The 13570-nt window shown below is 45.1% G+C and overlaps 1 protein-coding gene across 4 annotated transcripts in view; it reads right to left on the reverse strand.

The window, feature by feature from the left end:
- The window catches only part of CCDC93 (CCC complex scaffolding subunit CCDC93), a 101565-nt gene extending 93242 nt beyond the window's left edge, over positions 1-8323 (reverse strand). For all 4 annotated transcript variants that reach the window (XM_081575838.1, XM_081575837.1, XM_081575836.1 and 1 more), the window contains exons 1-3: positions 8137-8323; positions 3928-4041; positions 1571-1665 (exon numbers count right to left, since the gene is read on the reverse strand). In XM_081575838.1, coding sequence (XP_081431964.1) covers positions 1571-1665; positions 3928-4041; positions 8137-8178 — 251 coding nt within the window. In that variant the 5' untranslated portion in view covers positions 8179-8323. The remainder of the gene's footprint in view (positions 1-1570; positions 1666-3927; positions 4042-8136) is intronic.
- Between the last annotated feature and the right edge of the window lie 5247 nt (positions 8324-13570).

Genomic DNA, 13570 nt, shown 5'->3' on the forward strand with positions numbered 1-13570 from the left:
TCTGACCCCATCACAAGTCTTAGTTCTTATTGCAAATACTGTTTATAGATTTAGAATTTACCTGTAGATAAAGCATGGACAACTCAACTGCTACTACAGAACAGACTATAAACAGGAAAAGCTACTTTATATTAATGGGTCAAGAAATAGAAGCTTAAGTACAGCAAAATTATGCAAGTGATCATAGAAAAGAAAGATAATAATTAAAAGAGTAGAAGTTGGAAGACAAAGGGGATGTAGTGAATGGTACAGGTGAGCCAACTTCCTCCTCTCATTGGACCTGAATGAAACAGTGTATACAAAGGTGGAGACATATTAGTGATCACGATGAAGAATCTAAAACCTAGTCAAAGATGACTCTTTTCAGGGAATAAAACTAGGGTATAAAATGGGAAAGGGGAGAAACATCAGCTGCATGTTTTGCTCCCTTTGGTAGTATCTGAATGTTTCTTGTACCTTCATGTATGTAACACCTTAATAAACATAAACAAAAGAACAAGAATATACTCCCCTGCCGGGTTGAACTGGATCACTGGGAGTACAGCCACATACCTGGACTCCACTGCACCCCTCCAAGTGAACTTTTCTCTGTGGGTGGCTGGACATGATGCCACAGCACCGCACACACAGGTGTCAGGATGCAGCACCCACTATTCATGGCCGGGCACTGATGACAGTATTACTGTGTCAAATAGCATGAACTCCTTAACAAGGAGCCAAGAATGCCTTTGGGTCTTAGTGTTAAGGATTTTGGTGATTCCCAGGGACTTGTTTTTCTTCTACTATATGGAAAGTATAAATTAGATAATTTATTTTTTCTTCATGTTTTTTTTTCTTTTCAGCCAAATCGGTGTCCCGTCCTTAGAAAAACAGGGCCTTTTGGCTCCTCCCAGTTGTGTTCCTTACCCTCAACTCTGCCTTTCCTCCCCTTTTTTACCCCTTTTGCTTTGCTTCACTTTTCCACTGTTACTGCTCCCCCATGCATGCTCATAAACCATCTGTAATCCATTTAGGGGAGGACAAGTCTTCAGAAAAATGAGTAAGTAAATCACAGAATCCTATAGATCTGAGATCACAAACCCTCTTTCTATACATAAAGGAAGGCTTGCCCCAGGTCACACAGCTGCCCACTGGCAGGGCTGGGCAGAACCGGGATTCCAATGATCTCATGAAATCACCAAGTCCCTGGTGAGGTACAGAAGATCAGCCAGGGCACCCTTCCAGGATGTCTTTGGCAAGGACACAGGCAAAGTGAGGCTCTGCCTCATGCAGAGGCAACAGGGAGGGAAAGATTCCCCTCCCTTCAACTATCCAACTTCCATCTAAATTCAATGCCTTTGTAAGGAGATACTCAAGCAATCAACAGAAATTTTGATCAACAAAAAACACCAGAAATAGCCTATTAACATTATGATAATATTAGATGACTGTCATGTGTTAGCTGTGTGACCTTGGCTTCTTTTAGTCCATGAGTGAAGCATCTGACACAACCTTTGGCACAGAGCAAATGCTCAAGATTTATCTCCTTTCTCACTGTTCAGGCTCATCCATGGAAAGCCCAACAACTTACATTTTCTGACCTATTGTAGAGTTCTCCTGAAAGAGTAAATCAACGTCCACATCAAAGTTGCAAGTGGTGATGCACCAGGTCATTCCTCCCACCACCTGCAAGACATAAAAAAATACCTATTTTCTCTTCCTAGTTTGGGAAGAAGGGAAGAAGTGCAAGGCAGATAAAATAGCAACAGTTTTTATATACAAAATTGTGCATCCTCAGAGAGAGACAATATGTGTCCTGGCTCCATCCACTGCAACTCATCTAAACAGCTTCTGCTGCTACTAAGTCGCTTTAGTCGTGTCCAACTCTGTGCGACCCCATAGACGGCAGCCCACCAGGCTCCCCTGTCCCTGGGATTCTCCAGGCAAGAACACTGGAGTGGGTTGCCATTATTTTCTCCAATGCATGAAAGTGAAAAGTGAAAGTGAAGTCGTTCAATCGTGTCCGACTCTTAGTGAACCCATAAACTGCAGCCTACCAGGCTCCTCCGTCCATGGGATTTTCCAGGCAAGAGTACTGGGGTGGACTGCCATTGCCTTCTCCCATCTAAACATCACTGCTGAATAAAGCTTTCTGCCAAGACAGGAACAGTCTGGATCCACACTGTTTAGTATGGTGCTGCCAGCCACACATGGTTACTGAGCATTTGAAATACGTGGCTAATGGACTGAGAAGCTGCCTTCTAAGACTAAATGGATGTATGATGCATAGATTCTCTTTAAACCAATGGGGACGGACATTAACTCTCAGCTGAGAGAAGCCTTAATCCAGTGACAGTCAAGTGCAAGACAGCAGAGGAATTACGAGTTTATGGACTAGATACGTGGGTAGCAGGAGGGACATTCTGTGGCTTGTTACTTAATTTCCATACCTAAAGGAGATGCGGAGAAGGCAATGGCACCCCACTCCAGTACTCTTGCCTGGAAAATCCCATGGACGGAGGAGCCTGGTAGGCTACAGTCCATGGGGTCGCTGAGAGTCGGACACGACTGAGCGACTTCACTTTCACTTTTCCCTTTCATGCACTGGAGAAGGAAATGGCAACCCACTCCAGTATTCTTGCCTGGAGAATCCCAGGGATGGCGGAGCTTGGTGGGCTGCCGTATATGGGGTCGCACAGAGTCGGACACGACTGAAGCGACTTAGCAGCAGCAGCAGCAGCAGCAAAGGAGATGAGAATTTTTTTTTCTTCTACCTAAAGGAGATGAGAATCTGTACTCTATCTTGTCATGGGACTTCCCTGAGATGCAAATGAGACCAAGGCTAAAAATCCATTTGAAACAAAACCTTTATAGACACAGCTTGATCTTAGAAAAGATCAACAATGAATCTTATCCCTGGCTATACTATAGACTCATGCGAGGTGCCTAATAAAATACAGATTCCAGTCCCCAGCCCACACCTAACAAACCAGAATTTCCAAGGCTGAGACCTACACATCTGTATTACAAAAGAACCTGTTACGTGCAGCCAGGGCTTTGGCCCACTGGGGAACTCAATGCTTCCTTCTACCATGAAGCTTGCCTGGCATGTCCCAGTTGATCTGGATGCTTCACTTCTGTGCATAGTTCATTGTGGCACTCAATGAATTGTGCCATTTATTCTACGTGCGCTGGTTTACTGTCTCTCTTCCCTACTCTTCAGAAGTCAGGCTCTTTGAGTACAAGGTCTTTGTTCTTATCCTTGTGCTCTCAACCCTACTACTATGCCTTATATGTAAGAACTGTTCAAGGTTCTGCCGAATTAAATGACTTCATCCAATAGCGACTTCTTTCTCCAAACCTAGCATTCAGAGCCCGGAGACTATGTGGCAACTATCTGTGAGCATCCCAACTTGGGGTGAAAGTGAAAGTTCCTCAGTTGTGTCCAACTCTTGGTGACCCCAAGGCCTGTACAGTCCATGGAATTCTCCAGCCCAGAATATTGGAGTGGGTAGCCATTCCCTTCTCCAGGGGATATTCCCAACCCAGGGATCGAACCCAGGTCTCCTGCATTGTAGGCAGATTCTTTATCAGCTTTATCAACTTGGGATAGCACCCTATTAACTCAAATTACTTTATCTTATAAGCTTTATTTTCCCACCCAAACTTTAAGCTCCTTGAAAGAAGAAACTATTTATTTTGCTTATTTGTATTTCTCAAATCTTCGTGCACAAAAGGACTTGAAGGTGTATTTTATAGGAAACAAACACTTCCATAATGAATCTGAATCCTGGAGAAATGCAACATGGATACAGAGAAAGAAAAATATAATCTCTTCTTCTTTTCCACAGTAAACCATGCCATCCTAACCAAAAATACCCTACTGCCACAGTAAACTATGACATCCTGACAAAGACTAGCCTAATGGTTAGAAAAATTTCCTCTTACCTTGTCAAAAGGTGATAAGCCTTTAATTCTTGCCCTGAAATACCCAGCTGCAACCAAGAGCTCCAGAATTTCAGTCAACTTGACATTCTGCTCTTCATCTTCTCTCGTTTCTACCTAAAATGAAAACAAAAGGCTGGTAAAAGCTACCTTGAATAAAGGAACACCAGGTATATTCCTTGATACCACGGACTCACTGCCAGGGAGCATATGATATTGGCAATTATCACTGTGTTCACGCAGTAGCGTGGGGACACAGTGCTGCTAGAGTCACACAGAACAAGGTCACTGCTCAACAAGCTGTTAATCATCATAGATGGGGGGAAGACATGCACAGGTGTATCAACTATTCAGCAGGTGCTGGAGGAATCCAGGGAAAGGAAGACTCCAGCACATTTACCGCCCTGTTCTCTAACATGTGACTTATATAGCAGCTTCTCAACTGGATTATAAACTCCTTTCAGATGGAACAGGTGGTTTGTTTTGTTTGAACTTTACACTCACCTTGGTTCTAGAAGTTACTGACAAGAGGGGCAAGAACAAAGAATTCAATCATGTGGCCCCCTCTGCACTTTGATCTCTATAGCAAATACAAGGAAGGCTTTCAACACAGACAAATTACAGGGTGATTACTACCACGTAACAAGGCTGCCTTAAAAATATTTACTTGATACATTTAAATAGGGATTTGATTTAAACATTCTTTATTTATATCCTACCTTCACTCCAGGCTGTTAACTCCAAGTTCAATACATCTAAATAGAATAGTACTTTTGCCTGCATACACTTCACTGAACTGTGCCTGTCTTCCATTATTGCAGCAAATAAACAACTGCCTCTCTACAGAAAACAATGGCAAGGTACCCTGGTTCATAGCCTCATATCCACCTCTGACTATTCCCTTAGGCAACAATGCCTGCTAAATCTTCCTTAATTATGCAACTCACATTTATCCTATCTTCCATTTGCATGCCATGCCAGGACAATGGCAACTGCCTCTCAATCTTCCCTGTTAGTCTACCCTGCTCATTCCTTCCTAAATCACAGCTTTCTCATCACCCCTCTTTAGTTCAGCACCCAGCCCTCATCATTAAGGCATCACTCATTGTCTGCCAGATAAGTTCCACATGTCTTGGTTTTGCATTCAGATGTTGGGTTGCAACCTATCTTTTCAGCTCCATCCTTTACCTCCCACCAAAATAATCCAGACACAGCTGTGGCCAACCTAAAACAAGCCCTGCTCACTCTCATTCCTTCACTGCTCTCCTGATATTCTCCAACCACCCAGACACCACTTTCAAACTCCAGCTCCCATTCAATGTCATCTCTGCTGCTTAAAATGGTCACTCCTTTCATTTCTATTTTATTTATAATCTGTCATTCATACAATTACCAACCTCTTCTGAGTTGCATGCCTGTCTTTCCAAATAGACTATTAGCTGGTTGGGTGGGGGGTGGCATATATTCCATCTATTAGCCACCCATGTTTACCTCTCTGTTCTGAACAGCATTAGGCTCCAAGGACACACTTATTAAATATGGAATGACATGCTTAACTATCAATCACATAAACTCCATGACCTAAGCCAGTCATGTATTAACAACATGTTTTCATAGTCATGACACTGATAATGGAAAGTCAAGTTTATTTTAAAGTACAAACTTTCAGGAGAAGGAGCACACATGTTAACACATAGTTGAACATGGAATTATTAAAGTGACTGTTTATCTCCTGCAATAGGCGGTGATGGAGGGGAAAGCCTTGCGACACTGTTCATTTCACTTCCCTCTCAAATGACACTGGTCCAGGCTAGCAAAGATTCTGAAGGTTAGCATTCACTAATTCCTAGGAGACATGCAAAAATAAATATTATTCACACCTTCTCTTCCTTGCAAAAGGTCTGTGATGGTTGAGAACCATCTACAAGTCGAGAGATTCAAATAAAAGAGAAAATAAAGAACAGTTATGGTTCACAAAAATAGAATAGAAAAGGAAAATGGGATAATATAAGTATTTTCCTAAAACTCCTGGGATGTAAAAAAGGAATCCTTCATTTGTTCAATCACGTATCATGAAGACACTTCCAAGAAGAGGACAATACATCAGGACATCCCAGGAGGGTCCTTCCGGCCGTACCTTGTACCTAATGGGCACCCACTGCCCACACCTTGGTGAGTGCATGGCCCACGCTTCCCATCCACCCACCCCCAGAATGGAGAAGTGTACTTCTGCAATGCACCTTGTGAAGTAATTTTCTTGCACAAGACAATGAGTGGGGAATGTTAATAAGACACCAAATCCACTTCATAGGTTAACATTAAATCAAAATGCAAAAGGGTCACTAGCTAATATGCAGTGAATGAAAGAATACTCTACCTTGAACCCATAAAACATCACCAGGCTGGGTAATACCTCCAACTCTTAAAACTAAAATTCTAATAAAAAGAAATGCTGTGAGCTCTTAAACTAGGAACACTAAACTGTCAGTTGTCTTGGACTACAGTTCATGTAAGGAGGAAGGCAGGGCCACATCCAGCTATCTCTTTTTCCTTCACATACATAAAAGCTTTTACAAAATTAAATTTAATGAAATAACCGGACTAGTGACAGCTTAATGACACATACTATTCATATTCATACATACTAGTCTTTGAACTAAGTGAATCTGTTTGCCTAATTTCAGGAACTTGGAAAAGCGACGAAGTAGATCCAGTCTCCTGACAGTGAAGGGTTAAACAAAGGAGGTGTAAGTTGTTTTTTTCCTAGAAAGACCCTACTGGTGGTACAGTGGGGCAAAGAATTGAAAGGATTTAAGGTAGAACCTGGGAGACCATACAGAGTCCACAGCAAAGTGCCAGGCAAAAAACCTGATGAGAGCCTAGAATTTAAAAAGGTAAAAAACAAATATCAAATCAAATCACAGAACAGATTCTAGTCTTCACAAACCCTGGTCCATCAAAGCAACTTGCATGTCAAGTGTTACCTAACAGAAGGGTTCTGACATTACACTTGCTAGGTTTTCTGAAGATGATGAAATGGATTTGCATTCTGGGAGCAAACACTGACAGATTAAGTCTGTTCAGCAATCACTACATCTCCAGCTTTTATGCACACAACAGTGATCCCTCAATAAATGGTACTAGTGGGATTTAAGAACTAAGGATCTGGGGAGGGAGGCAAAGAAGCAAGACTGGCCCCAGGGAGTTAAGTGTGAATGGACCATGCACCACGTCAAGGAATCAGTCCCTCTGACAAATACCTGCTTCAGAACCTTAGGAAGGGGACAGAGGCGCAGCATGGACTCCATTTCTTTCAAGAATCTAGTAAACTAGACTAGCTTTTGAGTAAATCAACTGGAAGAGAGATCAGATACAAACCGTCTAGCTAAGTTTTATTTGCAGCCAAAAGGAAATGCACTTTTCCTCTCCTCCCAGATAATGTGTGTATAAATCCAGGAACCACTGATCACCCTGTCCCTCGGGATCGACTGAGTGCTCAATAACAAACACCTCTGGAAGAGAGGCACCCGCTCTACCTTCTGGAGAAGCAGCGACGTTTCCGCCCGGCCACTTGGCACGGACGGAGAGCGCGTCTCCACCGCGGACACCGCGGTGCGCTGACCCGGCCGGACACGACCTGGCGCGCGCCCGGCTCCCAAACTTCCTCCAGCCAGCCTGGCCCGGCGTGGGGACAAACGCAGGCAGGCAATCCCCCGAGACACCACTGCGGCGGGTGCCGGCCGCCAGGACCCCGTGGGCCCGGGGAGGCGGCGGTAGGCGCCACAAGGTCACCGCCCTTTGCACAACCCGAGCCCGGACCGTCCCAGCGCGCGTCTCGTGACTGCTGGGCGCAGGAGCCTCGGTCCTCGGGGCGAGCCGCGCGGCGCCGGGGGTCGGGGGGAGACTGCCGGAGGGAGCCAGAGAGGTGGGACCCCGGGCCGCCTGGGGTAGCGTCGGGGCAGGCACTGGGCAGGGAAGGCTCCCTCCGTCCCAGGAGACCCAGCACCGTTTGAAGTTGGTCTCCGCCCATGTCCACACTGGGGAACTAGCTCGGCCCCCAGCGGACAGGGCCGGTGCTTGGGGAGGCGGACACACCTGAGAAGGAGGCGGGGAGCCCTAAACGCTGCCCGATCCCCCCGTGCCTGCGACCCCGCAGGCTCGGCCCTCGGTCGGAAACCCGGACGTGTCAGAGAGGGAGGAGGGGTTCCTTACCTCCGGGAGACCCTGGCCTTCCGGCCCCTTTGACAACCCCATGATCCCGTCGGACCGCCGTGCGGCGGCGGCGAAGCCCGCGGAGCGTCCGGAGGAAGCTGTCCCCGGCCCCGAAGCTGCTACCGGGGTGGAGTGCGGAGCGGAAACTTCCTCCGCCGCCGCCGCCGCAGCCGGGAGCCTGGAGCCCGGAGCGCAGCGGCTCGGCGGAGCATGCGCGCTGGGGCGGGAGCGCTGCACGACTGCGCCTGCGCGAGGGCAGCCTCGAGCGAGGGCCGGACTCACGCAGGCGGGGAGGTGCAGTCCAGGCCGCCTGACGGGGTCCACGTTCCGGGTAGCTTCGCGCTGGGGCTCTGCATTTTCCTCCGAGGCGCTTTATAAAAGGATTATTCCTCAATCTTGGGGAAGGTTTGCATCCTGCCTCCCCTCTCTGCTTCTCACAGGCATCGGATGCCCCAAGTGGGTTTGGTCCTCTCCGCGACCCGGACTTCGGAAGCCCGGTTGCTCCCGGATCAAGGCTTGAGCAATAATCAACTTGGCGATTCAGACCCGGGCTGGTTCTAGTTCAGAATCGGGGTGTCCCCTGAGTTACATGCACTTGGGCAAACTTCTTGATATACGGACCAGGAAACCGAGTCCTCAAAAAACGATTGTTAGGCTCGCTGCCTCCCCTCCAGCCAGTGAGTGCATCGTGTTCACTCACCCTAACCACCCTCCGTTTCATGTTCTTCCTGAAAGGAAAGTCATCTCTGAGGATGCAACTCCTGTAATGATATCATTTTAGTTACACCATTTACCTGAAGCACACCTTGTCTGTCCCAGAGAATGGCACTTATATAAAGGAGTTATGTACCTAGCCACAAGCCTTGGGCACCGGTCTATAATTATCATTATTTTCTTCTTTAAGCGGTGAAGAAAGAGGTGACATGTGAAAACTTTTCCTGTAGAAAAGTTTCCTCTGTGAGTGTGTTGGGTGGGAGGGGCCGAGTGAGGAGTGTGAGGTTGTGAGTCGCTTAAACTCAAAGAGGTTGTGTGTGTGTGTGTGTGTGTGTGTGTATGTGTTTCTCGCTGCATCCCTAACATCTTAAAAAGCAGGTACTCAGTTAATGTTTGCCTTGAAGAAATTCTCTGTCCTTTTGCACTCCTGGGCGTTTTCTTGACAGAGGAGAGATTTCTCTGGAACCAGAGTATACAAGAGGTTGGAAGCATCATATGAACGATCATTTCTTTTTAAAATATAGCTAGTAAATATTGCTAACGATATTTAGCAGTAAGTTGAGAAATTTGAATATGCAAATTATGGTGTTATGAGACCAGTCTTGCCTGTGTTGTGTGGCAGTTTACTCCTATCCACTGTGAAGCCAGGGAAACAATATCTAAGGTGCCCACTCTCATAACTTCTTCAGTTCAGTTCAGTTGATCAGTCATGTCCGACTCCTTGAGACCCCATGGACTGCAGCATGCCAGGCCTCCAAGTCCATCACCAACTCCCGGAGGTTACGCAAACTCATGTCGATTGAATCGGTGATGCCATCCAACCATCTCATCCTCTGTCGTCCCCTTCTCCTCCCACCTTCAATCTTTCCCAGCATCAGGGTGTTTTCCAATGAGCCAGTTCTTAGCAACAGGTGGCCAAAGGATTGGAGTTTCAGCTTCAACATCTGTCCTTCCAATGGACACCCAGGACTGATCTCCTTTGATGGACTGGTTTGTTCTCCTTGCAGTCCAAGGGACTCCCAAGAGTCTTTTCCAACACCACAGTTCAAAAGCATCAATTCTTTGGCGCTCAGCTTTGTTTATAGTCCAACTCTCACATCCACACATGACTACTGGAAAAACCATAGCCTTGACTAGATGGACGTTTGTTGGCAAAGCAATGTCTCTGCTTTTTAATATGCTGTCTAGGTTGGTCATAGCTTTTATTCCAAGGAGCAAGTGTCTTTTAATTTCATGGCTGCAGTCACCATCTGCAGTGATTTGGGAGCCCCCCAAAATAAATTCTGTCACTATTTCCACATCTATTTGCCATGAAGTAGTGGGACCAGATGCCATGATCTTAGTTTTCTGAATGTTGAGTTTTAAGCCAACTTTTCCACTCTCCTCGTTCACTCTCATCAAGAAGCTGTTTAGTTCTTTGCTTTCTGCCATAAGGGTGGTGTTATCTGCATATCTGAGGTTATTGATATTTCTCTCGGCAATCTTGATTCCAGCTTGTGCTTCGTCTCATGATGTACTCTGCATATAAGTTGAATAAGCAGGGTGACAATATACAGCCTTCATGTACTCCTTTTCCTATTTGGAACCAGTCTGTTGTTCCATGTCCAGTTCTAACTGTTGCTTCCTGACCTGCATACAGATTTCTCAAGAGGCAGGTCAGGTGATCTGGTATTCCTATCTCTTTAAGAATTATCCACAGTTTGTGGTGATCCACACAGTCAAAGATTTTGGTATATTCAATAAAGCAGAAATAGATGTTTTTCTGGAACTCTCTTGCTTTTTTGATAATCCATTGGATGTTGGCAATTTGATCTCTGGTTCCTCTGCCTTTTCTAAATCCAGCATGAACATCTGGAAGTTCACGGTTCATGTACTGTTGAAGCCTGGCTCGGAGAATTTTGAGCATTACTTTACTAGCATGTGAGTTATTTTTGTAATCTTAAAACTGTCCTTCCCTGAGATGGCATAGGATGAGGGGGACTAAAGGTGGATAATTTGTAGCCACTGTTGAATGACCAGGCAGGTACTGATACCAAGGGACGTATAGCGCTAACTCCCACAGCAGAGAGCTGTATTTAAAGCAGCCTGGGGAATAGTGCCTGAAGAATAATAGGAATCAGGTAGGCCACACAGGAGTTCCCTGTTGTAAAAGCCTTTGTCATCCTTTAAATAAACACGAGCAGCTATCTTTCCCTGTAAGAAACCATACTGTTTTACTGTCTGTGTAGACTAAGAGTAGCAGAGTCAGGGTGGCAGTGTGCCCCCCACTCCACCTTTTTTTCAAAAATTCAGCAAGTAAACCAAGACAGCAGTCAAGAAAGTTTGAGTAGCTCATGTTTACCTTGGAGAAGGCCTCAAACAGACAATATCAGAAGGAGGTTTGTGGGGACTCAGGTAAATGCATCTCTCCCCTTCTTCTGGCTCAGGGTCCCCATAAACATATTTTCTTCCCAACTGGGATATTTGGGGATTAGGGATCAGTTTGTCCCTCCTCTGCATATCCAGTACAGAGATGTATGATGTTCTTCTAAGTGTGAGATTCTCGGGAATGTCTCAAACGCTTTCCTTTTCTAGGTAAAAGGTTGCCATGGTAAAGAGCTTTCTGTTAGGATCATCTTTATTCTGGGTGCATTTTTATAAAGCCTCAAACATGCTGTCCTCGTGTTTCTTGCAGCTTTTCCACTCTAGGGCCCTTGCTGTAACCAAGAAGGGGAATTGTGAAGTCTTGAAGCAGGAACTTAGAAAGCATCTATGGGTGTTTAGAAAAGTAGAGTGACACAATTTAGTGTACATAGCACATTATTGGCAGTGCTGGAACTAGAGCCTCAGATTTCTGATTCACAGTGTCCTTTTATCCTTCTGTCATTCATCCATCCAACCATCAATCCAACAAATATTCCTGAGTTCCTTTTACATTTGTGGCTCTCAAACTTGGCTGCACTTTAGAATCACCAAGGGAGTTTTAAAAGTTACCAATACCTTGGGTTCCACCTCCAGAAATTCTGGTTTAATTGATCTGGAAAGAAACATGAGTACTGAATTTTCCCCTTGGAATATATTGTTTATACACAAAACAATGCAGGTATATGTACTCGGGCAATATGATAGTAATTAGTGACTACATTGTTATTGTTAGGTTTCTTTTTAGATTACCATGGCACACAAAATTTAAGATCCATAAGCAAGCTAAAAGTCTTTAAGTTAAATGAGTTCTTGAAATTCTTAATTGTTTGCTGATCTGTTCTCACACACTAAAATTTTTACAAAATTTTACCAAGGGTGCACCATTAGTGCACTCTGTTTTGTGCACCAAAAATAGAGGCACAAGCAAACCTAACCCTCCTCTGCTTTCAGACCCAACCCAGCATGTGCGTGCGCACACACACGCACACGCACAAACACACACACTTGGATGAGTTCTGCATCTTTCCAAACATGATACATTTATTAAAGAATTCCAACAGTTTCCATCACTTTCACAACCACACTCTATTAGCAACATTAGAAAGGACTTGACAAAGATCCAGCTACACAGCAATGAATAAATGCCTGAGAATATCTGTTATATTCTGTATCTCCTGTAGAAAATGATATTCAACTTTTTCTTGATAAAATTATTTAACATTATACGTTTTGTATTTGGGGGAGGAAGTGAATTTTTAAAACTTCACAGGTGACTTCGGTGAGCAACTAATTCGAGAACCACTCTTTTTGTGCCAGAGACAATTTCCTGATGCTGGATATACTGAAGTTAGCAAACCAGATGAAATGATTAGTGACAGCAATTAAATATGTAAATTAATGTTAGTATTGGATAGATGTAAGTGATCTTCAAGAAAAAGAAACAGTGTAATGCCATAGGGAATAATGCATTGGAGTCATAGGCTCATTTAGATCTGACAGCATGTACATCTTCTAGATAAAGGGGTCAGGATAGTGTTCTTGGGAGCCATTTGAGGGAAGACTCCAATCTCAAGAAGGTGCTATGGGAAGATCTCAGGGAAGAACATTCCAGGCAGAAGGAGCATCTAGGGTGTTCTGGAAACCTCCGTTTGCCCCTCCAGACCCACTCTCGCCCACCCCACCCCACCCCCACCCCACCTCACCTTGCCTGCTGCTGTACAAGGCTGGCTGGTAAGGGTTCATCAGCAGGGCCTGGGGTGTGGCTGACTAGGATGTGAAGATCTGAAGTGTTGATTCTTGGGTGGGGGAATCTAGAGTGTGGGGCCTGGAAAGCAGAGTATCAGTAGTAATTTGACAGACTGTATCAAGAACTGAAAAAATATCCTTGGACGTGATACTTCCACTACTAGGACTTAAGTACAAGATCTTCATCATAGGACTTCCCTAGTGGTCCAGTGGTTAAGACTTTGCCTTCCAATGCAGTGGTCTGCCTGCAATGTGGAAGACCTGGGTTCGATCCCTGGGTTGGGAAGATCATCTGGAGAAGGAAATGGCAACCCACTCTAGTACTCTTGACTGGAAAATCCCATGGACAGAGGAGCCTGGTAGGCTACAGTTCACGGGGTCGCAAACAGTCGGACACGACTGAGCGACTTCTCTCTCTCTCTCTTCCAATGCAGAGGGTGTGGGTTTAATCCCTGGTCAGGGAGCTAAGATCTCACATGCCTCACAGCTGGAAACCCAAAACAGAATAGAAACAATATTGTAACAAATTCAATAAAGACTTAAAAAAATGGTCCACATTAAAAAGAAACCT

The sequence above is a fragment of the Giraffa tippelskirchi genome, chromosome 3 (assembly GCF_054371585.1).
Source record: "Giraffa tippelskirchi isolate mGirTip1 chromosome 3, T2T-mGirTip1v1.2.pri, whole genome shotgun sequence".
Lineage (NCBI taxonomy): Eukaryota > Metazoa > Chordata > Mammalia > Artiodactyla > Giraffidae > Giraffa > Giraffa tippelskirchi.